The 26031-nt window shown below is 48.0% G+C and overlaps 10 protein-coding genes and 2 non-coding genes across 12 annotated transcripts; 4 read left to right on the top strand and 8 right to left on the bottom strand.

The window, feature by feature from the left end:
* The first annotated feature begins 212 nt into the window (after nt 1-212).
* F4812DRAFT_297272 (DUF917-domain-containing protein) lies at nt 213-3678 on the top strand. Its single transcript, XM_047931199.1, has 3 exons — nt 213-1976; nt 2036-2668; nt 2734-3678. The coding sequence occupies exons 1-3, from the start codon at nt 414-416 to the stop codon at nt 3556-3558; spliced, it is 3021 nt and encodes a 1006-aa protein (XP_047791961.1). The 5' UTR covers nt 213-413; the 3' UTR covers nt 3559-3678.
* Nucleotides 3679-3797: 119 nt separating this feature from the next.
* On the bottom strand, nt 3798-4751 carry F4812DRAFT_457045 (uncharacterized protein; the record flags this gene model as incomplete). Its single annotated transcript, XM_047937099.1, has 1 exon — nt 3798-4751. One exon carries the CDS (start codon nt 4749-4751, stop codon nt 3798-3800), a length of 954 nt encoding a protein of 317 aa, XP_047791960.1.
* Nucleotides 4752-5344: 593 nt separating this feature from the next.
* Nucleotides 5345-7474, bottom strand: F4812DRAFT_419811 (tannase and feruloyl esterase). Its single transcript, XM_047933384.1, has 4 exons — nt 6921-7474; nt 6372-6833; nt 5932-6240; nt 5345-5861 (listed from the first exon to the last, which is right to left on the bottom strand). The coding sequence occupies exons 1-4, from the start codon at nt 7392-7394 to the stop codon at nt 5499-5501; spliced, it is 1608 nt and encodes a 535-aa protein (XP_047791959.1). The 5' UTR covers nt 7395-7474; the 3' UTR covers nt 5345-5498.
* A 411-nt stretch (nt 7475-7885) lies between these two features.
* Nucleotides 7886-10727, bottom strand: F4812DRAFT_419805 (MFS transporter). The gene is made up of 5 exons (XM_047933383.1): nt 10184-10727; nt 10081-10134; nt 9607-10023; nt 9012-9524; nt 7886-8923 (listed from the first exon to the last, which is right to left on the bottom strand). Exons 2-5 carry the CDS (start codon nt 10123-10125, stop codon nt 8447-8449), a joined length of 1452 nt encoding a protein of 483 aa, XP_047791958.1. The 5' UTR covers nt 10126-10134; nt 10184-10727; the 3' UTR covers nt 7886-8446.
* Nucleotides 10728-10869: 142 nt separating this feature from the next.
* Nucleotides 10870-14938, top strand: F4812DRAFT_297040 (P-loop containing nucleoside triphosphate hydrolase protein). The gene has a single exon (XM_047931197.1). It carries the CDS (start codon nt 10991-10993, stop codon nt 14627-14629), a length of 3639 nt encoding a protein of 1212 aa, XP_047791957.1. The 5' UTR covers nt 10870-10990; the 3' UTR covers nt 14630-14938.
* A 909-nt stretch (nt 14939-15847) lies between these two features.
* Nucleotides 15848-17024, top strand: F4812DRAFT_457041 (lytic polysaccharide monooxygenase; the record flags this gene model as incomplete). The annotated part of the gene is made up of 4 exons (XM_047937098.1): nt 15848-15937; nt 15998-16147; nt 16220-16921; nt 16977-17024. The coding sequence occupies 4 exons, from the start codon at nt 15848-15850 to the stop codon at nt 17022-17024; spliced, it is 990 nt and encodes a 329-aa protein (XP_047791956.1).
* Nucleotides 17025-17186: 162 nt separating this feature from the next.
* F4812DRAFT_297058 (amino acid transporter) lies at nt 17187-19524 on the bottom strand. Its single transcript, XM_047931198.1, has 4 exons — nt 18554-19524; nt 18286-18485; nt 17652-18226; nt 17187-17580 (listed from the first exon to the last, which is right to left on the bottom strand). Exons 1-4 carry the CDS (start codon nt 19166-19168, stop codon nt 17414-17416), a joined length of 1557 nt encoding a protein of 518 aa, XP_047791955.1. The 5' UTR covers nt 19169-19524; the 3' UTR covers nt 17187-17413.
* A 933-nt stretch (nt 19525-20457) lies between these two features.
* Nucleotides 20458-21858, bottom strand: F4812DRAFT_297017 (NAD(P)-binding protein). Its single transcript, XM_047931195.1, has one exon. It carries the CDS (start codon nt 21712-21714, stop codon nt 20539-20541), a length of 1176 nt encoding a protein of 391 aa, XP_047791954.1. The 5' UTR covers nt 21715-21858; the 3' UTR covers nt 20458-20538.
* A 1-nt stretch (nt 21859) lies between these two features.
* Nucleotides 21860-23787, bottom strand: F4812DRAFT_297019 (uncharacterized protein). Its single transcript, XM_047931196.1, has one exon. The coding sequence runs from the start codon at nt 23414-23416 to the stop codon at nt 22214-22216; it is 1203 nt and encodes a 400-aa protein (XP_047791953.1). The 5' UTR covers nt 23417-23787; the 3' UTR covers nt 21860-22213.
* Nucleotides 23788-23854: 67 nt separating this feature from the next.
* On the top strand, nt 23855-25543 carry F4812DRAFT_419795 (uncharacterized protein). The gene is made up of 2 exons (XM_047933382.1): nt 23855-25404; nt 25521-25543. The coding sequence occupies exon 1, from the start codon at nt 24131-24133 to the stop codon at nt 24986-24988; it is 858 nt and encodes a 285-aa protein (XP_047791952.1). The 5' UTR covers nt 23855-24130; the 3' UTR covers nt 24989-25404; nt 25521-25543.
* On the bottom strand, nt 25278-25375 carry F4812DRAFT_t53. Its single transcript has one exon. It is a non-coding gene; the product is annotated as a tRNA-Arg (tRNA).
* Nucleotides 25544-25781: 238 nt separating the features above from the next.
* F4812DRAFT_t52 lies at nt 25782-25880 on the bottom strand. Its single transcript has one exon. It is a non-coding gene; the product is annotated as a tRNA-Leu (tRNA).
* Nucleotides 25881-26031: the final 151 nt, after the last annotated feature.

Below are 26031 nucleotides of genomic sequence, written 5' to 3'. Positions count from 1 at the left end.
ATGCCATCATTATTGTCTATTTACATGCTTGCTATAGTTATGCGTATCAAGGCTAATACATTCTGCTATCGAATGTTAGGTACATAAACAATGTGATGAAGAATTATAAGTTACAATGAGGTACGTGACGAAGCTTATCAAACGAACGCGAGCATCACAAATGTCTTCCAATAACCCGAGTACCCCGAGAACCACCAATGCTAGCGGAAATGGAAATGGTAGATCTACCCCTTCCTGCGACTTGGTATAAATACCTAAATATCAGGTAACCTAACTGGGGCTGAGGCCGGTTTCGGTGTAGATAGGCCGAACAGGCCAAACCGTCACTTTCATAAGTCTGCGGAACTTCGGTCGCAACCGAAAGACGCATACATCTTGTATTATTGTCACATCGTAACATCTCGTTGTGTAAAATGGCGTCTATGGTTAACTCTGCCAAAAAGTTACGCATTGGCGTAGACGTTGGCGGCACCAACACAGATGGCGTTGTTCTCGATCCCTCACGAGCTCTAGAATCAGACAAAGGTATTATCGCCTGGCACAAGGCCCCAACCACGACAAACCCGAGCCTTGGTATCAACGATGCCATTACTACTATGTTCAGCGCAGCGGGGATTAGCCCAGATCAGGTCGCTAGCGTTACTATTGGGACTACCCATTTCGTCAACGCCGTCGTCGAGAGAGATGCCGCGCGATTATCTAAAGTTGCTGTGCTCCGCCTTTGTGGCCCCTTTTCTAAACATGCGCCGCCCTGCGTGGACTGGCCTGATGATATGCGCGAGCTCATCCTCGGCTACTATGCCCTCTTGAAAGGAGGCTTAGAGGTTGACGGATATCTCATCTCTGATATAGACGAGAATGAGATTAAAGAGCAATGCGCCATCATCCGCGAGAAGGGCATTAAGAGCATAGTCGTAAATGGAGTCTTCAGCCCCATCGACACCATCGAACAACAAGAGGAGCGTGTTGCTGCCATTATCCGTTCCGAACTCCCTGGATGCGATGTTGTCTGTTCAAAAGAAGTTGCCAATCTAGGGTTTCTTGAGCGTGAGAATGCTGCGATCTTGAACGCGTCGATTCTTGCATTCGCGCGCAAAACGATCCGTTCATTTCAAGAGCCCATCAAGCGCCTGGGCTTGGGTTGTCCCGTGTTCATTACGCAAAACGATGGCACGATTTTATCTGGTGATATGGCGGCGAAGCTGCCTATCCGGACTTTCTCCAGTGGTCCGACCAATAGCATGCGCGGCGCTGCGTTTCTAGTACAGAACGAACTAGATGAAGCAATGATGGTAGTTGACATAGGCGGTACCACGACCGACGTTGGTCTTCTACTGGCAAATGGCTTCCCACGCCAACAAGCTGCGCATAGCGACCTGGCAGGAGTTCGGATGAATTTTTCGTGTCCAGATGTGAAGAGTATTGGCCTCGGTGGCGGTTCGATCGTCCGAAATGGCGAGACGCTAACCGTAGGACCAGATAGCGTTGGCTACAAGATCACCAAAGAGGCTCGGGTCTTCGGTGGTGATGTCCTTACTGCCACCGATTGTACCGTACTGGCGAACAGCACGGTCGAAATTGGAAACAGGGAACTGGTAAAAGGCGCCCTAGATGATGAAGGAGTATCAAAATTCAAGGCTGTCGTAAAGCACAAGATCGAAAAGATCATCGATACCATGAAAACCTCGCCAGAAGATCTTCCCGTGCTTCTAGTAGGAGGTGGCGCAGTAATTGCCCCAGATGAGCTAAAGGGAGCCAGTAAGGTACTTAAGCCGAAGTGGTCAGGTGTTGCAAACGCCATTGGAGCTGCGATAGCGAGAGTCAGCGCCGTCATTGATACAGTTAAATCTACTGAGTCGAAGTCCATAAAACGCATTGTGGATGAGATCTCTAAAGAGGCCATCGAGAAGGCTGTGGCAAATGGCGCATCGAGGTCAACCGCCAGGGTGGTAGAAATAGACACCTTACCTTTACCGGTAATTATCTACAAAACGTCCTACTATCCAACTCGAATGTCTGCTAACAATGATATTAGTATATAGCCAATAAGTCTAGATTTACCGTACGGGCTGCGGGGGATCTCGATTACTCGCGTACAGATTTCTCAACCCTTCACTTTGAAGAGACACTTGCAGATACGGAGGTCCACATGGAAGAGTACGAAAAGGCAGCTAAGGACTCAGAAAAGCCGACGAAATTAGAGGTCAAGGAAGACTTCGATATTGACAACTATAAACCCAAAGTCATAAACCGCGTCTGGTACATCAACGAGACAGACCTCAGTTGGATTTCAATCGGCTGCTACATCCTCGGCACAGGTGGCGGCGGTAGTCCATATTCGTCTATGATCCGCCTCCGGCAGATGCTACGCAGGGGTGATGTAGTCCGTGTTGTAAGTCCGGATGACCTATCAGACCACGCAGCTGTAGCTACCGGAGGCCATGCCGGCTCGCCGACAGTCGGGATAGAGAAGCTAAGCGGTGACGAGATGACCGAAGCACAGGAAGAGCTGTACAAAATCTGCAATGATAACCCGACACATATTATTTCGATAGAGATCGGCGGCGGAAATGGTCTGCAGAGTATGATTATCGGCGCAAGTACTAACATGGACCTGCCGGCTGTCGACGGAGATTGGATGGGGAGGGCGTATCCGACGAAGTGGCAGGTTCGTATTCAAGCTATTTTTATTGCTCATTTTTAAATCGTTACTGACATCAAAGTACGAACTAGACCACTCCCGTCGTCTTTAATGAGAGGACTCCTATCTGGTCGCCTGTTGCCATGGCAGACGGGAATGGGAATGTGGTAGTTATGCCAAAATCAACATCAGACCTACAAGTCGAGCGCATTCTTCGCGCAGCATTGAGTCAGATGGGCTCGGGCGTAGGATTTGCCGACCCTCCTGTGACAGGCGCCGAATGTAAACGATGGGCCGTCGAGCATACCATCTCTCAGTCATGGCGGATCGGACGTGCAGTTGCCAAGGCGCGTAAATCTAATCGCGTGGACAACGTCGCAGAAACAATCCTGGAAGAATGCGGCGGCCCAGAGGCGGGCAAGGTGCTATGGAAGGGTAAGATCGTTGGCGTTGAACGTACTCTCCGCATGGGCCACATTTACGGGGAGTGTATCATCGAAGGCGCAGATGTGGTTGACGACGATGCGAGTGTCAAGGGACGAACCACCCCAACGCAGCCTCAATTCCAAGGTCGAATAAAGATCCCGTTCAAGAACGAGAATATTGCCGCTATCAAGCTCGTGCAATCGGTTGTGGAAGGAGAGACTGTTGAGACGGATGGTGAGGTCTTAGGACTCGTTCCGGATCTAATCACGGTGATCGACGCGCAGAACGGCGAGGCGATAGGGACTCCTGAGTATCGATACGGTCTTCTGGTCATCGTCCTCGGTATCACGGCTAGTGAGCGCTGGACTTCGGAGCGGGGCATTGAGATTGGTGGTCCGAAGGGCTTCGGCATGGACCATTTAACGTACAAACCCCTTGGTAAGTTCGTCAAGCCTAGAAGCGTGATAGACGAGTTTGATGTTACCGCGTAGAGAATCCTATCTTGGGAGAATACCTATATGAGTTGGACAACAAGTCACCAAGAATCACTGGCCTCTGATAGTTAGTCTGCTTAGAGGCATATAAGCGTATAAGGTACCTATTTATGGCAGAAATACTTCATTACAGGTCCCTAAAGGGCCCAGAGGTTGACCAATCTTTCGCTCTATTTTTTCTGCCTATAATATACCTTAGGTACCTAGGCAGGTACCTAATCCTACCTCCTAGGTAATCATACTCGTTTCCCCAATACTGCGTAAAGCCACTCGTCGAACCAATTATCAGTCCAGCTCTTGTCCCTTGCATCGTTGGGGATAGGCTCATACCTGCAGAAGTAACGGTTGTCTTGGCTTTGGCGTTCCCATCGTATGCTTAAGGACATGATCGCGGCTCTGAGACACGTTTCGTACCGCATGAATCGCACAACCTCAGAACTCATGGCAATCCTCATTCCCTGCTCCATCGACGGCTCCGCACGCCAGCGAGTGGCCTCGATGTCTCGTCTGCCTAGCCGGCTTAATTCCTCCCCTAATTCCAGCTCTTGCATCATCAAGGCACTCATCATCGGTTTCCACGGCATCGTGACTGTCTGTCTCGGTCCGCGGGTGCGTCCCTGATAGATGAATGGCAGCCCAAACAATACGTCGTTGTGCAATAGCGCAGGGTGATAAAATCCTTTCCAAGCTGGACGGCTGTCCCCTTTCTGCTGCCACAGATACTTGCCGAACAGTGCGAATGGCAGGTACTCAGATCCGAAAAGTTGTTCCATATCCCTCTCTGGGGTACCGTGAATTAACGAGCTGTCTGTCATCTTGTTTTCGAAGGCAGCCTGCGCATCCTCCAAGGAGAACTCGGCAAGCCGTACGACTTCCAAGCGGTGCATATGGACGGCATCGTAAAAGGAGCGACAAGTCGACCGGATCATATTGAGACCGCCGACATAAACTTGGAAACCGAGGTTCATGGCAATGCGGGTTTTGAAGACTTGCTCCGTGACGTCGCGGAATTGCCGAGACACGAGGCGCCAGGTGAACCACGCTTTGCGGAAGTCTTGCGGCGCCAGGCTGTCGATGATCAGAGCTTGGAGCTCGCATGGGAGGGTGTTCCATTCTGCTCTCGCCGCCACGTGCTGCTTTATGAGGCTGTTGTTGTTGACGCCACGGTCGGGGCTGGGATTTGGAGGCATTGTGAGGTGATTGTTCGGCTTGGTTCTTAGCTCTATGTTGACGTTGGTGGTGGGTATAGAGTCGCGATCGAAGATTGGGAGGAGGTGATGGGTTGATGGTTTTGGCATATCGAAATCCTCGGGGTGACGTATTTGTCAATTTAAATATTGCGAAGGTGTTGACTCTTCAGCTCACGCGTGAGTTTATAAAGCAACGACTTTTATTTTGCCTGACTTTTTACTGCGCTAGTTGGCCACGTTTAATCTACACTGTGACTGGAAACATGGTATGGAGTTGGATATGCGTCAAAATTTGCACCGTATGTCCACTAATCGTTCCTTACGAGCTTTTCTTCAAGTGATTCATTCCTTAAATTTGCTAGCAGATAACGATTACCTACCTACCTAGGTTTTTTTATATATAATTTTCTAGTGAATGAGTAGGCTAGTACTGGATAGGTGGAATAGGGAACGTATGTCACGTCTCAGAGCATTTAATAGGAAAACAACTTCGTTGTTCCGCAAGGAACTCTAACTACAGTAGCTTTGAAGCCAAAGCTATATACAAAACATTTCCTTTGTTCCGAGGAGTCTCAAGTGAGGCTTCTGACAACGTACCAGCTAGGTACCTACCTCTCCTTACTACCCCTAAACCACAAGACGCCATGAAATTACTACCATTCCCTGAACACGAATTGAATATTTTTATTATAATATATATAGTTCTAATTATGTCCAAATAGTTATACCGGATCCCATTCTTCAGTCTTATAGCCCCTCACGTCGGACTTCGGTCTTCGCACTTGATTCCACGCAACTCCAACACTCCGCCTTAGCAGAATTTCCACAGCTTGAATTGTACTGGGCTTTTTGTGGCCATGGGCAGATGATCCTGTGTTGAGTCTCCCCGTTGGAGTTATTAAACGAGATAGGCGAGCTGTCGGGTGCGATTCCTTCCTCCACCCACGCCTGGAGCTGCCCGAACAGGGAGTCGGGTTGGCCGAGACCTCCGAAGCAATGCCCGAGGCCGGGGGTTTCGAAAAGGCGAAAGAAATCCTCCACATTTTCCACGGTGTTAGAAACTGCTTCGTAGTATTTCTCGGTGCTCTTCGGTGGTATGATATTGTCGGCCTGCATTTTGAAAAAGAGAATGTTAACACATGCGTGTCCCTAACAAACAGATAGCGCGAGTTCTACTTACCAAGCCATGGTAGGATACGATCTTCCCCCCTGCCTTCTTGAATTCGGAAAGGTCAGGGTCTGATGTGTCGATGGAACTGTACTGGCTTCTGCTTGCTTTAAGGAGGGCTACGAGTTCATCATTTGTGATATTGGAGGAGTTGAAGTTCGGGTCTTTCGCGACAAATAGCGACAGCCAGCGCCAACCAAACGGGGTTGGGTGGTCAACGGTGCAGGTGCCATTGGTACAGTCCGTGGTTGCTAGACAAACTTGGCCTGCAGACCTGGGTAAGTGGCAAGTCAAATCGGCGCTTATCGTCAACCCGGGCCACTGTTACGCATTTATAGTTAGAAATCAATCATCTGTTAGATTAGGGGGTAAAAGTAAAAGGGTTTTTTTTTCTATACATCTCAACTGGAACGAAAGAAAGGGGAAAAGGGGAAATTTAGATTAGTACATACCAGATTCTCTCCAGTTGAGGACGTTATGCCTGTCCAAGTTGCATTGGCTACTTGAGCTGCCGCTGTTGTTATTTTCGCTGTCGTATTACCGCAATCGATGGTAGTATCAACGAGATCGAAGGGATTGAAATGTTCCCTGCACTCGTCTACATTCTGAACGATGCCGTCAACTACACCGTCTAATCCGTCACACTTCGAAACGGCTGCGGCAGTGATCGCATCGAGCTCACATCCGTTGGGGTATTCTTTCATTGTTCTCATCACATGTTCTGGCCAAAAGCTGTTCAGCATGGTGTTGGTCCAGTAGATTCCCGGTGCTCCTGCAGATATGCCGTTGTAAGCGTTCGGATATCTTTGAGCGAGCATGAGCCCCTGCCGTCCTCCTTGGGAGCATCCATTCCAATAGGAATATGAAGGGGGTCGTCCGTAGAAGCTTTCTACAAGAGATTTGGCGATAATTGCCTGGATTCGTATATTAGTTAGATGTACTTCTGCACTTCGGACAATTGGATCATCCAGGTTAGGTTAGGTTAGGTTAGGTAGGCATACTTGATCGTTTAAGCTCCTCGAGGTGAAATCCTCCAATAAATACCAATTGACATTCCCAGGACTAGTCAAGGCCCATAGATCTGGGTCAGAAGCGTATCCCAATCCTGCATCAGTAGTTGAAGCCGCGTATCCCGTAAACATAGCACCGGCCACGCCTAAGTAACTTAACTCGAAACGGCCCGCTACCCAACCTCCGCCTCCCAGAGATTGGAGCCGTCCGTTCCAGTTGTCGATAGGAAGCCATGTTTCCACGTTTATATTGTCGCCGTACCCGGGGTGAGTGTAAGTGACCGTAACATTGCAGAACTTGGCATCTCTAACTTTGGGCGATGGAGCCGTTAGCATAAGGCCGTCTGGAATATCCAGGCTGTAATTTGTTACGAGGGACACCGAAACAGATAGGATCTCTGCACCGAAGACGACAGGAGAAAAGGTGCTTGGCACGCAGCCGTCGGCGAGGGATGCCAACGCCATCTTTCTAAGAGTTGATAGACTAACAATATGAGGTATGAGGTATGTATGAAAGGAGGTAGGTACCTAAGACACCGTGGACAATTCAATACTTACTACAACTACAAATCCTCGGGAGGGAGATGCCCTTTTATGTTAAAGCTTTCACAGCCAGAGAAGGTACCTTTGAATGTGCTTGGACATCTCTACGTCCCGCCGCTTACCGAAAAGCGAGTCATCGGCGTGCTTATTTGGCCGGGTCAAATGACTCCTTAATGCAGAGATGGTGGCTCCCTGTAAAAAGATATTGGTGGATGCTTTTTTTTTATAAAAAAAAAAAGAAAAGAAAAAAGAAAAAAGAAAACGCCTAGAGAGTAGGCAATGACGATGATACTGATAATATCACTAGTAATAGCACCGAAGAAACTATCCGCAAGGAAACATAAATTGACGTGTAAGTGGATCACAATGGCCCGACTTTAGGAATATGCCAAGGGTACCCTTCCATTTCAGACCCCTATGCGGATTCCTTAATGAAAAATCCTTATTGCCCATGGGGATTAGTTGCTTTGGTATGTAGGGTAAGCCGTTTACAGCGCGACCTCTAACCCCAAAAAGGTAACGAGCTTAATTGCAAGGGCCTTCAAAGCCTCCAGTTTAAAAGTCTCCGGTCTATAACCTATCGCGGAGTCTATAACCTATCGGAATTATTAATCATGGTATAAAGGTCCGTGTCTTTCAAACGTGAAGACACCCTTCGGGTATCATAATAGTCCGAGTTTACGTAAGATTGATGATAGTCTTTCCCTTTCTCATGGGCGCATTTTGTTGGGAAGTTGGCCCAAGACATTATTAACCATTAAGAGATCGAAATTGTTCAGCCAGGCCCAAATCGCTGACGGGTATAGCATATCCTAGTGACGCTGCGATTAACGCGGCCTCCTATTCATAACGACTATGGATGAGAGGTAGTATAATAGCCTAGTTGGATAAATTTGGCAGTGTATAATCGCAAAAGTGAGGCCCCAAAGTCCAATTACTTACTAGCAAACGGCATAGAGACCTAGTCATTATAGCTAATAAGCCCATACTCTTGTCTCCCCCCGTGCGTCTCTCACCCCCTTCTTGTTCATCCTCGCGTAATATAACCTCAAACAGAGTGCTATTATCGCCACGAGAAAGTCGCACGCTGCGCATACGAAGTTCCCAGTAGGATATCCCAGTTTCGCCTCATCGGCTTTCCATATCCACTGGGATATGATCTGTCCTATGCCAGCACATGAGTTATTCAAAGCAATAGCGAGCGGGATTGTCAACAAGCTCGGCGTGTTGCACGTCACCCAGTTCGTCATCGAGGGTGCTAAAGGAAAGGCGCCCGCCGCAGCTAAGCAGAGACAGCCGTATCGCTCAACGTAGGCAGTTGGCGGTAGCAGCCCAGCTGTTAGCCATCCTAAGCCACCGATCGTTGACATTACCGTAATATGGAGGCCACGAGCTTCGAATCGATCTGCCGAGTACGAAAGAGCGATGGCTACTACGAACCCAATTACCCACTAGATGGGGAATAAATTGTTAGCATCATGAACTCGTCCCAATCCATTCAAGAAGTGATTGGATCGCGCGTATAGCGAAAATACATACTGGTGGAACTGTCATTAGTTGGGCGTGAATACTCTGATATCCTAGGCCCGACACGATACTCGGAGCAAAAAAGGTAAACGAGCCTTGAGTCACTACGTTAGCCGCATAGGCAAAGTAGTGAGCCAACATTCGAGGGCTGAGAAAGGTATCCAATATCTCTTTCCGTGTAGCGTGCTGTCTACTCCATCCACCTCCTCGATTTTTGACGCGATCTTCTGCGAAGCTCTTTCCTTCTGCGCTAAGAAATTTGGCGCGAGCTGGATAATCGGGGAGAATAAACAGGGTGGGTAATACAGTGAGGATAGTTATAACACCCTCGACTATGAACAGCCAACGGAATCCCTCAACTCCGGCCGCGCCGTTTATCGTACCCATTCCATAGGCAATGGCTCCTCCGAAAGCTCCAGCCAGGTTACAAAAGGCGATAACATAAGCTATTCTGACCGCTCGCTCATTATGACGATACCAGATCGTTATAAGATAGACGATGCCTGGAAAGAAGCCAGCTTCGAACTATATATGTCAGGTCAGCAACTAAGCTCTGTCGGTATCTGGTTTGCCGTATTAGGTATTAGTCGTAGGATCTTGGACTTACCACACCGATAAGCAGACGCAATGCTAATACCGTAGCGTAATTCTTGACAAACGCAAACCCCAAGGTCAAACACCCCCAACTACCTAACAATATCGCCAACCACCTAGAAGGGGTCACATAATGTTTCATTATCCAATTAGAGGGCACCTCAAATAGCGTATATGCCACGGAAAATAGGGTTACCGTAAGAGCATATCCGGTGCTTGTCATTCCGGTCTTGTGAAGGAGATCGTCTCCAGTCTCTTGGTTCAATACTCTCGCATTGCCTATATTGCCCCTATCTAGGAAGTTTAGAAGATATAGCCAACAACATAATGGGAGTATCCGAAAGTCGAGGCGTCGGTTTAGGAGCTTGCTACGACGGTGATCAAACTCTTCAACTTCGGTTTCTTGAAGCGACGGCCTGGCTTCTTTTCCCTGCGTATTATTACCAAGTTAGAGTGTTCAAATTGTCATATGCTTAATTCAACTGACCTCTTCTACGTTACCCTCGAGGTGTTGCGCCTCGATCTTTTCCATTTTCTCTGGCTTAACGTCTTGTGAGTTGCTTTTGGGTATAGTTGGTTGAAGAACATACCTATCAAGTTGTCAAGCCAAGCTCACTTTATAAGGCCATGCGAGCGGCCATTCAGAGTTACTCCACGACGACCTCCGCATTCCATTGTGATAAGGAGTGTAGGAGTGTAGTAGCCGATTCATCTCCGCATTATCACCCCCATACTACCCCACAAAGCGGACACGGTCCGTCTCCCCAACTAACCACAGGTGGTAAGCCGGCAGTCCGTCTTGTTTGAGTAGGTACAGTACCTTAGGTTAGGTACGTATGTGGGTGCGCTACTATCCGACGAGGGGTATTTCCCCGGATTCTGGTTTCATGACAGGCTCTGCCCCTGGGTCGCGAGAACATATGCCGGAATGACGAGTTGATGTCAACCTAAGGGCTGATTTACTCCCGGGGGAATGTACATGTAAAATCGGGTAACCGTATCTTATAACAAGATACCAGGTATATTATTATCTTGTTTATCTTTTCCAATTGTATTGGAAAAGGTGTTGATAGAAGAGGTACTTTAGGTTAGGTACATTAGCTAAATTCTAAAGAAAAAGAAAGGTCGGTTATGTAATCTCTCTAGTACTTCGAACGCAACTGATCAAAAGCCGCTTGAGGATAACAAAAACTGACTAATTGATAAGAACAGTTCCACTTTTCTAAACATCAACAGTTTAAAATATTTTACTATATAGATTCCAATTGGATGAATTCATATTTGTACATGTAGTTGCCCGTAATCTTAATAATTTTCTAGGTACCTAACCTTTTACACCCTTTTTTTCTTTTCTTTTTTTTCACTCTTTCTTCTTTTCGGGACGGGAAGGTCAAACTATGAATGCTAAGCCCTTATGGTTATTATTCAGTGACATTCATTTCGGATCTCGTGATCTCGATAGAGTTATTCGAACCGCTAACTGGATCGCCTCTCTTCCTCAATCTCATCAACGCATTACTCGGGCGGTGATATGCGGCGACTTACTCACAACACGCACTTCACAGCCAACTCATGTTCTTTCAGCATGCTACCGCTTCTTAAACAAATTGGTGGATGCTGTACCGCATGTCGATATCATCCTAGGTAATCATGACTTGGCTTACCGTCTCGATTACACCACTTCGGCCTTGGAGGCGCTCTCTATCAACCGACTAGCTCCTTTTGTGACCATACATACACAAATAGGATGTCACGAATGGGATGGGCGGCAGGTGTTTGTAATGCCGTTTCGGGAAGACCAAAGTCAAATTGTTAAGGCCATACATGACTTAGATCCTAAGAACGCCGCCAAGACGGTGGGGTTCGGACATCTAGCCATAAATCGGGCTATAACACAGAAATACACGATTAACGCTGAGACGGGGAAATCTAGCTTCTCTGTAAGGTATCCAGGTCTCACCGGTGTAGGTGGATTTGCACCGTTGGCTAGAACTTTCACCGGTCACTTCCATTCCCATCAAACAATTCTCCAAACGGACAAGGAAGATGGGAATCTTCAAGGGAGTGTAACATATATCGGAGCGCCATTACAACTTACCTGGGCAGATCTATTCGACAGTGAAAAGGGTGCTATCTTATTCGATCCCGAAACCCTACAGAGTGATCTTGTCCGTAACCCTCACGCAGTCGGATACGTTTCTGCCGAGGTACAAGATATCCTCTCTGGCCACGTAGACGAAGATCATATCCGCGACAAACATGTCATGATTACTGGAAAGCTGTCAAGATATACCTATGTCTCCGCTAAAGAGATTCTGGCCAATCTAGGGGCGCGCAGTGTGAGGGACTGGAAACCCCATGAACCACAGTGGCAACCTCAGGAAAAGGGTCTCGGCAAGACTGTGCTTCCCGCTGATGTCCAGAACCTACCTAAAATAGAGAGGACGAACCAGCAAACAGAAAAAGAAGATATAAAACCATCCGATCAAGGACAACCCTCAGCCAGTTTTTTACCAACTGCCCCGCAGATAGAGCGCAAGCCAATTGACCTAGGCGAAGCTACCGGAGAATATGTGTCTTCTCTAAGCCTCGGACCTACTCTCGAGAGTAAGCGAGATTTGTTAGCCGCTGTGGGAAAGCGACTCGTGAGTATCGGAAGTTCAGCTCGCAACAAGTCTAGCGATACGATTAAGTACCAAGATATCCTCGATTTGTCCACGTCCATAGCCGTTCCTTCGAATGAATCTTCCCGCATTTTTTCCGCACAACCCGTTTCCATTGAAATTACAAATTTCCTCGGCGTCCAGGGCACTCTCCAGCTTCAATTTCAGCGTCATTTTCAACTTGGAATGAACTTTATCGTCGGAAAAAACGGCTCTGGAAAATCTACGATCATCGAGGCAATTGTATGGTCTCAATTTGGCCAGTGTATTCGCGAAGGCCTCGGAGTGAACGATGTTGTTAACGACATTGTCGGGAAGGACTGCAACGTCCGTCTGACATTCGACAACGGGTATTCTATCTCTCGGTTTAGGAAGCATAGCAAGTATAACAACCGCGTAATTGTGGAAAAGGATGGTGTCGTTCAGCCGCAGTTTGAAGGACCCAGCACCAGAAGTTCCCAAGCGTCTATCAATGAATTACTGGGTATGGACTTCGACACATTTATCAGAACAATTCTACTGGGTAATGAGAGCACTCGGAGCTTCTTGAGCGCTTCGCCACTGCAGAGGAGGCAGTTGACCGAGGCAGCCTTGGGCTTAGAGGTACTGGATGGGTGTTCAGACACCTGCAATTTGATGATGAGCCAGGTAGATGAGGAATTAAGAAAAAAGGAGTCACGGCTTAAAGAGGTTACCCATACAATTCAGCATCTCAAAGGTCGGGTTTATCAGATGGTCAAAACCCTCAAACGATTATTCACCGAGGCAGAAGGTCTCATCGACAGGCTGGGACGTGAGGACCAAAAACACTATTCTGATTTAAGAATAAACGAATCCAGAGTGAAAGAGCTGCGGGTTCAACTTGAGCGAGAAAAATTACCAGATGTAGAGCCGGAGCTTTCAAATCTTCGAGGAAATGTTTCAAAGGCACGCGACGAAGTGGGAAGACTCGGAGAATTGGCTAAGCTCGCACAGGCCCGTTTAGCAATTGATCGTAAGGGGGCTGCTATTAAACAGGAAATAAAAACAACTGTTACGCAACTGGAACACTCCGAAGACAAGATTAAACGTCTTCTAGATGAGAACCAAATACTGGAGGTGCCACCTCCACCCGCCAAAGAGAACTACAGAGAGGCGCGTAACCTACAAGAACTCCTACAGAGTATTTCGGTTACTTTCCGAAGAGTGTGGACGTCGGTGCTTAAATTCCTCAATGTGGAAGATAAGTTTAGCATTCGCGCTAGGGCAGTAGAGCGGCGGTGGCTCGACCACGTTGGGACAATCGCCGCCTTCAACAACACCATAACAGAAATGCAGAACCACATCGCTGCTATAGCGGGTAAGGTAACAGATTTCTCCAAGGATACTTCTCAAAAAGATATCATGAGCATGACTGTGCAACAAGCGTCACACGTTCCCACTCAACTCGGCGGCGCTATTGACGAGCTACAGCATGCTACAAACAAATACGATCAATTCCAACGGCAATATGAAGCCCAAAAGAAAAAGAGGCTTCAAAAAGAACAAAATCTAGATAGACAAGAGAAGGAAATCGAGACGGCGAAACAAACATGGAAAGTGACGTTAGATCGGTATCACCTAATGATCGCCGGTAAGCAGAAGGAGATCGAAACGTACAAAGGACACCTCCAATCAGATGCCGAGTCACTTTTTGACCTTGTTCGTCAAGCCGCGGTCTTAAAAGAAGAGGCTGCGGAAATATACTTGCATAGAGAAATATTCGCATTTTGGCAGTCCGCCTTGACGCGACGGCAGGTAACAAAGGCTACGTTCCGGCGATATGTAACTGAGCGACATCTAGGGGAGCTGAACAAACTTCTGGGGCAGATCCTGCTGGTCATGTATCAGGATGCAAACTACGCGCGCAATATGACCTCGGGTACGCTCGGAGCGCTCTTCAAGGAAAACGAAGAGGGTGATGATCACGAGGCGAATCAGGAGAGCACATCTGTCCTCGAACCATCTCTATCAATAAACCCAGCACTAGATTACGCGAAGCGAAGCGGTGGTGAACGGAAACGCGTAGATCTAGCGCTATTCTTCGCGCTATTTATGATGGCAGAAACTAGAAGTTCTCATATGGCGAGGTATATGCTCGTTGACGAAGCATTCGACAGTTTAGACGTAACCGGACAAGCTTCGGTGCTCAAATGGTGTCGCTGGATGACGGAACGACTATCATACGTCTTTGTCATCACGCACAGCCCTAACCTCGTCAAGCTCGCCGAGGATGAAAGCAGCGCTAACGGTGGCGTCGGGGCAAATGTTGTCAGCGTCAAGGCGGGTAGCAAAGGCACCGAGTTGGTGGAAATACCGGAGTCTATAACTACTATCACCACGTTCTCGATTTAGCCAGTCCAGCATAGTTCTAAGCTGCTAGACTATGATACAAAATCTCCATTCTTGAGCCTTGAAGTGTCCAGTAGCAGAGCCTTTTGTGATGGTTAGTCGTATCTTCAAATATACTCGTAATTGTCGGCTTTCTTGTTGACTAGAAAAGTTGGTGAGAGCTGTCAATTGTCCATATTCATTGTCCAGAGGGGGGATTAAACTCTAAGAGGGGAGTTGCAATCCTATCGGTCTTGTCTACCTAGGTAGGTAGGTACCTAGGTATGTTTCCCAAATGGGAATACCTATTGACGGAGCGGAACTTGGCCAACGAATATCACCATTTTATTGCCTGGCATCATGTAGGATGTCTCGGAGCATACGAGAAACTAGTTAGACAGACCAGCGCATGTGTGGGTTAGGTAGACTAACCTAGCATATTCGACTTACATTATCTTGCGCAATTGGTGGTGCGTACTGGCAACCATCGTTGGTAACTCAAAAGACCTACAGCTCAGCCATTTCCACAATTAAGTCGGCGAAAAGGATTTGGGACATGAAAGCAGAAACCCCACCAATCCCTCTCATTTCACCAATCCCCTAACCACGGACCACAGAGGTTCCCCGTACCAGGTTTGGGCGATGCGGATTAACAAGGACGACGTTGGGACGACGGATGCAACCTGGCCACGGGTGGAACCCAACAGGAAGGTCGAGATGCTACGAGAGAAAAGCTTGTCTAGCTCGAACGAGCTTTTTTCGTCAACGCCATTGGTGGGTTCCAGGGCGACGCGAACGGGGGTTCGAAATCGGAACGGCACTCTATCTCCAGATTGCCATATTCGGGCGGCTCGGCCTTGGCGCAGGTTGCAACATCACCTCATGCCTTTGCCTTACGAGGGGCGCTTCAGCTGTGGTTCGAGGCGGGCTAGGGAAATCGGCCTACCATGTCCGAGAGGTGGGATCACATGGGACGGTCAGATCCAGAGCTGCGGAAAGAGACGACATGTAGTCCGAGACTAGACTTTTCTATGTCGCTAAGAAAGGGACGGTGCCAAAGCGGTGGGCTGGTTGCTATGATATGATACCGTCTGTATACTGAAGAAAAGGAAGTTATGTTGGAGGGGTGGCTACGATTATATATAGGGTGCCATCCCCACGATCTGCAAATGGCCTTTCCTCAGCCTCAGATTGCGTGATAGAGATCTGCACGCCTCCTACGGTTAAAATAACAAGTTCACTATGAGATCGACGCTCTCAGCTGCCGTGGCCGCCTTGGCCGCTACCCACGTTGCCGGTCATGCCACCTTCCAGGACCTCTGGATAAACGGCGTTGATATGATAAGTACCCATACTCTCACATCAAATATTCATAGTCACTAACATCATTAGCACGGGGCCTCGTGCGCACGATTGCCGCAATCGAACTCCCCAGTCACAGACGTAACATCGAAGGACATCATTTGCAATGCAGGCACCAAACCCGTCTCCGGAAAATGCAGCGTAGCCGCCGGGTCGACTGTCACAGTTGAGATGCATCAGGTACGTTGGAAACAGTATATTCGTTTCTCTCATACCCTGATACATACAGGCTAATACGTCCGTCCCAACTAGCAACCTGGAGACCGTAGCTGCGCATCGGAGGCCATCGGTGGTGCTCACTACGGGCCAGTCCAAGTATACATGGCCTCGGTAGCAGACGCCTCGGCAGCCGACGGATCTTCTTCGTCGTGGTTCAAAATCTTCGCCGACACGTGGGCCAAGAACCCGTCCGGAGGAAGCTCCGACGATGATTTCTGGGGCACCAAGGATATTAACACGTGTTGCGGCCGTATGGATGTCAAGATTCCCACGGATATAGCTCCCGGCGACTACCTTTTGCGAGCCGAAGCCTTGGCTCTTCACACCGCGAGTCAGAAAGGCGGCGCGCAATTCTATATGACCTGCTTCCAGTTGACCGTCACAGGTAGCGGAAGCGCAAAACCTGCAGGCGTTTCGCTACCTGGCGCCTACAAGGACTCTGATCCTGGCATTCTCGTGGATATCCACGGAAAACTCGGCTCGTATGTTGCGCCAGGCCCGACGGTCTATGCAGGTGGATCCACAAAAGCTGCGGGCTCCCCGTGCTCCGGCTGCGAGAGCACATGTGCAGCTGGAAAAGGCCCGTCCAGCACCGCTGGCGGTAATGCTCCGACTGCCACAGCAACGAGTACCGCCTCTGCACCAACAACCACAGCCGGGTCCGGATCGGGATGCAGCGTATCTTTATATGGCCAATGTGGAGGGAATGGCTTTACCGGGTGTACGAACTGCGCCGTAAGTTTGAAGTTCCTCTCCCTTATCGAACATACCTAACTAACATGGTGTCCAGAGCGGAACGTGCAAAAAGCAGAATGACTACTACTCACAGTGTATCTAGGTAGATAATTTAAATATAAAGAAAACCAGAACATAGGTGTAAACGAGAGGGCCTGTTAAGATGGGTCAAATGGGCATCGACATCAAGTGTTCGCATTGTTGAGTTAGAGGTACCTATACGAAGATTCGGCGTTAATAGTATTTTTATTATAATCTAGTTGGTTGCAATCGCCGGAGCTCGCGTCGTGTGCATCGGCTTAGGAACTAATCCACATTAGTATTCATCACTACCCCTATCCGCACATAAGACTAATGATGATAGTCATTCACTTCTTTTGGGTATCATATTGGAATAGTGAGCATGGAGCGGTAAATAAATGCCGGTAGACCCTTCTGCACGCAAGGCGAGTAGATGCACGCTCTATTTCTAACGTGTTCGAAACGAAAACATCACGTCGGTGGGCCGGAGTAGTTCTTACGACCCCAGGCAAGATACCATGCGACCGAAATCGCCGAAAAGCCTACGAAGACCACTGAAGCGTAGTTCATGAGAGAAGGATCAACTACCGGGACAGTGGTAGGCATGCAGAATAACGGAACTGCCAACAGAGACCAGCCTATGCTTTTGTTAGCCCAGGGGGACGATGGCCGACGTAAGAACCGGCACGGATGGATAGGGAATACTTACATAGAGACACGATGTTGCAAAACCATCCGATCGGTCCGAGGTAGAAGCTGCCGGTGCGCACGGTCTGACGTCCGTTAAGCATACTGATAACGATAGGCGCAGCATAAGAAGCCGTCAGCGCAATAACTCCGACACCCGAAAAAGCATTGAAAGCAGCCGAGGAGCCGAAATAGATGAGACCGAGAACTATTTGGACAACCATGCTAAGCATCATCGCGTTGAAGGGAACATCGTCGAGGTTATGGTTGATCTGTTTCCACCACTTCGAACCGGGAATAGCACCGTCTCGAGCGAAAGCGTAGATGCACCGCGATGTGGCGGTGGTACAACCGATGCCACAAATGATAGCCAAGACAAGAAGGGGAATAAGTAGACCGAATGCGCCTCCCGAGTTTCCTATAGCGCTTTTGATGATCGCCGGAACAGGTTGCGCGAGAGTAACCAGGCCTGGTATGTCGGGGAGAACAAACACCAGCGGAATCATGAACATCAACCCGGCTAAAGTGTTGATGCAGACCGTCAAAACCATGGCTTTGGGCACTTGTGTCGCTGGCGCTTGGACTTCTTCGCACATACTGTGATATCGTAAGAATAACGAACTACTAAGAGATCATTGTGAGATTTCGTAACTTACGAGATGATCATGCCGGTAGAAGAGGTAGCATAGGCAGCATGTAGAAGACCAACAACGAAAGACCAACCAGGTGTCCATCCCGAGTTAGCTTCGAAATGCGTGAAAACCCAACTGGCATCGTGACGTCCTTCTTTAGCGATAGCTAAGACGCAGACCATGATAGCAATTACACCAGCGAAGGTCCAGAAGATAGCAAATGTCTAAGTTTCCAAATAGTTAACATCAAGTAGGTGTTCACAAATGACAAAGAGAATTATAGATTTCGTACATCAAGGATAGGTAACCACTTATTGCCTAGCGACGAAACGGCGTTACATAGGAGCGTAATGCCCAAGAATATAAGGAAGACTTGGTAAGGTTCGCCTGCGAGTACGTCTTGGCCATCCTCGGTTTGGAAAACGTTAACGCATCCAACCAAAAATAGAGTTGTGCCAAAGTTGACAGCAAGCGTAATAGTAACGTTTCCGACCACGTAGAGCCAACCGCAGGTCCAAGCAGCAATGCGACGCCACTGAGGGGGTGCTAGCATGAATGTCTGGTAATAAACGCCACCGGCGGTCGGATACACGCTCGTGATTTCACCCAGAGATGCGGCGACGCAGATAATGATTGCCGATACGGCAACCCAACCCCAGATAATGTTTACTGGTCCACCTCCGACTAGAGGGTAATAGAGAGTCGTAGCCAAACCATACGGGATCGAAGCCAGGACGAAAGACATGAAAGCAACCTGTAAGGTAGACCGGTTCCGCGACAGTTCGGGCGTGTAACCGAGAGACACGAGCAGTTGGTCGGCGGATCCCGAATCGGTTTCGATGCCCGGCAAGTCATGAACCGCTGCGCCGGCCATGGCGACCGGTTTCTTGGTATCGTTATCCGCCATCGTCTAACGGTTCGATCTAGACGCACGGCCGAGTAGGTAAAAAAGAGGAGCGTTCGCTAAACGCCACCGCAGCGAAGATAAAATAAAATAAAAACCAAATAATGTATAGAGTATCTAGGTAAACTTTAATTTAAGGCACAATCCATATGGCACGATGTACATGAGATAATGGTGTTGGTCAAGTAACTTTCCTTAGGAGTCGAACATAAGTTGGTGGCATGAGGAATAAAATAATAATAAAATAAAAAAGAAAAAGAACGAATGGAAATAAGTCGTCCAAAAAGAGGATCGCGGATTACCTAGGTACGGTACGGTACGAGAAAAAAAGAAGAGAAAAAAAAATAATGCGGATTGACATCACACCTGAAAGTTGCCTGCGTGTCCAGCAGCTTGGATTAGACTAGGCTTTCTAGATGATCCCTGTAAATCTTTAGATAACATATCTTTTCCCTGCGACCGCCTTACCTTTTCCCAGTTAGCGTCCTAGGCGTCCCACGCGACCTTGGGGGCGCCCCTTTCCCAAAGATTCCCTAACAGAGGAGATCCCTGTTACTTTTTTATGTGACTTGAGATAAGAAATCATGAGAATCGATTTACATATACAGACTTCTTTTTTTGGCATGTGATTGGAAAGTTTAACAGATTCTATATTGAATTGACCCAGAGTGAAACTCGGTAGGACTCGACTCGACGCTCAAATCGAAATTCGAATAATTGATATGAAGGGCCACTATTTCGATTAGTGTACCTATCCGAAACAACCTTGTTTGCCCGTCCATCCTAGCAGCCTAGGAAATCTCGGTCTAAGTGATCTGCAAAATGGTCGGCCCGTCTCCAGCGGCCCTTCCGGCCAATCATGTAAGTGTATAAAATACGCTCCCGCATTAGAAGCCGCTAGTACCGGGGCCGAAGCCGTTGAGCCCCGCTTTTTCTTCGGGCCTTGGGTCCTTACAGACACGATGAACCGTTGGAGAATGTTAAGTCAAGTGTTAGATCCAAATTAACAGGTTTCGGCATTAGCGCTTCGGATTGACGGCAACTTGATTCGTATTACTGTCGTAGCTGCGTAGCGTTGCGTAGCGTAGCAAAGCTGTACATAATATATGAAATAGCGAGAGGTACCTGAGAAAGACTCCAAATGCGCTAAGAGCAACTTTACCTTTTATGAGATTCGGTCAGGTTGAATTATTTTAGTAAGAACAGCCAAACTAAAAGTTATGTAATGTAAGGGAATATCTATAAAGCAAACTTCATCCAAAGGAAAGATCGTCCATTTAAATAAACATCTGGTTACGTAAATTAAGGTCGACCGAATATTCATTGAAGAACTCGGTTTACATCATACATCATACCTGACTTATCTGCTTATATTAGGTACTTTGCGTGTCATACTGCTTAAAGATCTCACCCATCTCTTTCATCCTCACCACGGCATCATGTAATCGAGGCCAATCCCGTTCCTCCGACAAACGCCCAGTAGGTCTTCCACCATTCCACCAATGCGCATACCTCTCATATAATTCTGCCACGATCCTCGAACGGTACGGAAGCTCCTCCTGCCAGTCCTCCCAGTCCCACTTCACATCCACCACCTCGTCCGAAGCGTGATCGTGGATTTTGATTCCAATCAGCTCCCTATAAGAGTCGGAGTGTACGTATGCGCCATTGGCAGTGACCATAATCTCTCCTGCTTCGCCATTAATCGTCCACACGAACCCGGGAGTTCCCTTGAACTGCTGCCCGCTTCTATAGGTGAAAGATGACGTGGCATCCTCCGCGATATCTGCCTTCCCCTTAGCCAGCCTCCCGTGAACAGCCAGGAAATCCGGTACGTCACTTCCCATCTCTCCAATTCGAGTACCATCTTTTCCCAGAATCTCGACGATAGGTCGTTGTATCTGCATCCGGCTCTGGAACGAGACAAACTCCCTAAGAACTTCGTGGGCATAATCGATGGTGTGTCCGTAAGCAATAGTGATAGGATTCCCTCCAATCTTCCGGTCTGCGAAGTAGGACAGGCCCTCCGGTAGCGAGTCCCTAGGTAGGAGATTACCATAGGCACGGATATCGCTGCTCAGTACCCGGCCTATTTGACCCGACTTGAGGATCTCTTTGAGCTTCAGAACGATAGGCGAAACACGTCCTTGCAGTCCTATAATGCTATTGTCTAGGCGTTGGTTGCCTGTCAAAGCAATAGCCTCCTCATAATCTTGCACGAGGGGCCACTCTATGTACACGGCCTTTCCAGCCCGAAGCGACGGTCCCGTCGTGAGGCTGTGAGTATCAACTCGAGTGCAACAGACCACCAAGTCAACATCCGGATCCGAAGCCAAGTCGTGTGGGTCGCCGTAAGTCTTCACGTTCGAAGGAAGTGAAAAGTGCTCCCTTGCCGCTTCTGCAGATGCAACACTCGAGTTGAGGAGAGCAACAATACTATATTGAGATTTGCCTCGAGGCGATAGAAGATATGGTAAGTGACCTTGGGCAGCCCAAGAGGTCTTTGCAGATGAAGAGAGGCCAATAAGGCCAACGCGAATAGGTGCCATATCGAAGGGAGCAAAATGTAATTGTTGAACGACGAGTCTCTGATGGTGCTACATAAAAATTTATCGACATCACGGATCACCTTTTATATTCACGTCAATGATACTCATGCTTTAGAAATCACAACGCCAAGCAGATGACGACTTACCAATACACATAGTATCTAAATAAAGTCAAATACGGTGCATCTCATAGAAAGTTGAGTGGTAGAACTCAGTACGAGCTGGGATAGACAACATAGAGAAGCCCCGTTTATTCCCATTTTAGGAAAATGGTCCTCGGAATTTCTTACGTATCCTGATAGCATCAGTAGCATCAGCATGTTCCTAATATTCTCACACATCTCGCTCCGAGAAGAACACAGATAATCACAACCTTGGCCCATAAATCTGCATAACTTAATATAAATCCGAATCCCAAAATGACGCTCCCATAAATAAAGAAACCCCACGAACAACTCCGACAACGACGACGATCATGACGTGCTTCAAGAGGACGGTTCTAGCAGTCTCCTCCCCATCCCAACTGGCGGTTCACCTCGTCCATGGCGCTGATACCCGCCCTAAACAGATTCACTGCCCCGTTAACCGCCACGTTCCCGGAATCGAAAGCCGGCTCGGGCTCTTGGGCTCGTGCCAGGTCGTTCTGGTCCAAGAGTCCCTGCCGCTTCCGCAGTACCGCCTTATGTATAGCCCGACCCCACATGTTGAACCACTGATCCTCGCTGACGCTCACGTACTCCTTGGTGCCATTATCGAGGATCCTCGAGAAATGCCAGTCGGAGATGGCAACCTCCCACCTCTTAGTCCGCAGCCACAAGTACGGCCAGGTAAAGATGAACAGGAGGGTGACCATAAACAGCATCCGTATCCACTTCGTCAGACGCCACTTGTTTATCCACGATTCGTTGTAGCACTCGATCAAGGAATCTTTCACCACGAGCTGTACGTTAAGATGGCCACGGTAATTTGTGCTGTATACCAGCTCTCTCAGCTTCGTCTTGACGCCCTCCGCGTCAAAGCCGCATATCCTTCGTTGTAGCGTAAAGACCTTTAAGCCTGCGTGGCTAGCAGAGTACCGATGGCACCACTCCTGCAACGTAGGTTGCGGGGTGCCACCGAGCTCGATGCTCTGGTTCGAGCCGGGGGCGCGCTTCTTGAGTATGGTGCCGCGACGGGCCGTCTCACTGTTCTCCACGGTCCGCAGACAACTCCACGAGCGCTGATACTGCGCATCAGAGTAAAGATACGGCGTCAATTCTACCGAAACGTCGAAGTCGGTAATCGTGTTCTTCTCCATCTTGCCCTTGCTGTCTCTGGTCGTCTCGGTATGCGTTCCAACAAGCCTGATGTAGGGTCGAGGGGGTATCGCGGCGAGGTATTGAATATGTTTCTCAAGATTGACAGGGTCTTCGAGACTCTTAGCCATCCAGTACTGGGCGCCCGTGTCAGGGTCCTCAAACGTCGTGGCGTTTTCGACGAACGGCTTCCGACTCAGGAGCAAGCCGCCAGCGGCGGTAGCAGTCTCAACATCGAGCGGTGGGAGCAATGATTCACTTTCTGAGTAATTCGGCGGCAGGTCATCAATGTCAACTTGGGGAATGTCGAGAACATCGTCGTCGATGTAGGCCGCTCTGGAACTCTCGCCGGGATTGGTATGTAACGAGACGGCATCGTCAGTCTTTTTTTGATCTGGCTTACCCATTTTTTCCACTGGATGGATAAGAAGGGGTCGAGTAAAAAGGTAACTGAATTCCCACTTGGTGAGATGTGGTCGTAAATAGTTGTTTTGTGTTTAAGATGTAACAAAAAAAAAAGTGTGTGTTTGGGCAAAGGAAGAAGTGCCTAGGCATCAACAGGTGATTGAGAGGTAAGGCTGAATCCTGTACCTGACCTAAAAGGTATTGTGCTTGGCTGCCTAAAAAATAGTGGCCAAGCGTTAAAAGAGACCCCTGGCATTTGACCTCAGGCTCCTGCCCTGTTAGGAAATAGCACATGGCGGGGCGGTGTGGAACAGCCTTAACAGCTGAGAGCCTAGGGGAAAAATGGAAATTAGCAGGCTAGGTACCTACAGGTACTCCCACCAAGGGTTCACCTAAAATAGCAACTAACCGGCAGACAAAGGCATTGGAAGCATCCATCAACAATAGAAGTGATAGGTACTTTAACTTCGAATACATTTAGATACAGAAACAAACGTATTGTAACTCGGAATCATCAATGCAGACAAATAACTCACATAATATGCCTAATACAAGGTTATATAGTACCTAGGTACCTAGGTGTATATATATAATCACCAGCATCCCCGTCGAGACCTTCTAATATCTTGCCTTTTTCTTTCCAATACCGCATAATAGAAGGTAGGTAATATTCTATTCTAATAGCAACACTAAAAGCAACACAACCTCTCTCCATCATGTCCGTCACATTCACCACCGTACAAGATCAATCCCAATCCCCATTCTTCTCTCGCTTCCCAGGCGAAATCCGCAACGCCATCTACGAATATTGCCGCATCAACGCATCAGCAACCTATCTTTGCAACGGCCCTCTCCGTTCTCAGCGAATCGCGTCGGCGCTTTCTAACTTGACTAGTCTTCATAAGACCTGTAAGCGTATATACAATGAAGTCTACGAAATGCTCTACGCATCCCACCTACAGCTCACCAGCATTCTAGACTCCAGTTTACGTCAAGGACACGTCCAAATGGTGAGTGACGGTCTGTTTAACCCTTCTCGTCTTCGCTCGCTGGATATCTCGTACACACACGGTGACGGATTCTCTCATAATCTGTGCTTTTGCTTCTGGTGGCTTTCCTACAACGCCCCTAATATCCGCCAAATAAGAGTCAGAATCAACCAAAGTCACTCCGTTACGTGGACACAACGTATATCTCTTCTAGCTCTCTTCAACATGATCATCCCGGGCTTCGTAGCGCTGACGCAGCTTGAACTGATCGAACTGGACGTGCCCTTGACTATCGACGTGGTCCAGCTCTTACACACCACACTGGTTAGCAAATCCGTGACCGAACAAGTGAAACTATGTAAAGTCATAGCCTGCCAACACCCCGGAGAACCTATAACGTACAGGACCGTTCTATTAGAAGCGTCCGATCTGGAAATCCCCGAAGAAGAGAAGATGCTGCATGCCATGGCGAACTCCCATTCGGACGTAGCACAACTAATTCATTGTGGAGTGATGAGGGTGATGGTCAAGGAAAAAGAAGAAGCTGAACAACAAGCGACAGAACAGCCCACATCGGGACATTAGGTTAGGGGTTGGCGATTGCTACACTCATTTTATATACCTATATTAAAGAAAGAGAAAAAAGAAAGAAAAGAAAAGTGTTTAGTCAAATAGAAGAGTAACCCAGCAATTTTAGTATTAAATATACCTTAACCCGTAAGATAAGTTACGTTGTTATTTGAGATGTAGGTTAGATAGTTGTGTGGCGGGATGAAGTTGAAGATTTCCAAAAATAAAAAAATAAAAAACCTCCAAGGTACATTACTTGAAAGTTTCGTTGTCGACACACGAACGACAAAAATATTAAAAGAGAAGCCCAACGGGGGACTCGAACCCCCAGCCTCTGAATTCACAACACATTCATTTGAGTGACAGTAGAAGTTCAGCGCTCTGCCATTGAGCTAGCCGGGCGACGGACTGTGAAAATTTCTTTGTTATTTGTAATTATATCCTCCTAGTCCAACGATCTTTCTTTAGCGATTTGTGGGCATTCCAGAGCCGAAGAATTTTTCCATCCCTTATTTATTAGACGCCTCCAACTGATTTTGCTACGCAGCCGCAGCCGAAAAGGACAAACTCGTCATGAATCGTTCCCCACACGGTCTTAGCCCTAAGACGAAAAGACATTGGCGGCGTGGACCGTGCACTAGGATTAAGTGGGATAAGATTCAAAAAGAATTTCAGCAACGAAGTAAGGGGCAGAGGGGTTGAGTGAGGATCATGGAAGTCGGGAGAAGGGAAAAGAAAAGATGAAGAGGGGGGAAAAAACGAATTAGTGAATCAACTTAAAAAGTTGAGAAAAAATGCAAAAAAGAAGTGACAAGAGTGGGACTTGAACCCACGCGGATTGCTCCATGAGGATGTAGGAATTAAGGTGACCTTAACCTCACGCCATAACCAACTCGGCCATCTTGCCGTGATGAAGTGGCTTCTTGTTAGGGTATTAGTACTTTGTACGTAGTAGCTTGTAAGTGCGGAGGGAAGTACCTATGAAAGTTTGTGCGTCTAAATTTCCGATTGGACAAGAGCCTCGAGCGGAATTTGTGCTCAGATTCATGTACTATGTA

Source organism: Daldinia caldariorum (genome assembly GCF_022478825.1).
Source record: "Daldinia caldariorum strain CBS 122874 unplaced genomic scaffold F4812scaffold_4, whole genome shotgun sequence".
Taxonomy (NCBI): Eukaryota; Fungi; Ascomycota; class Sordariomycetes; order Xylariales; family Hypoxylaceae; genus Daldinia; species Daldinia caldariorum.
The sequence above is the reverse complement of the archived record's forward strand: the minus strand, read 5'-3'. Positions and strand labels throughout refer to the sequence as shown.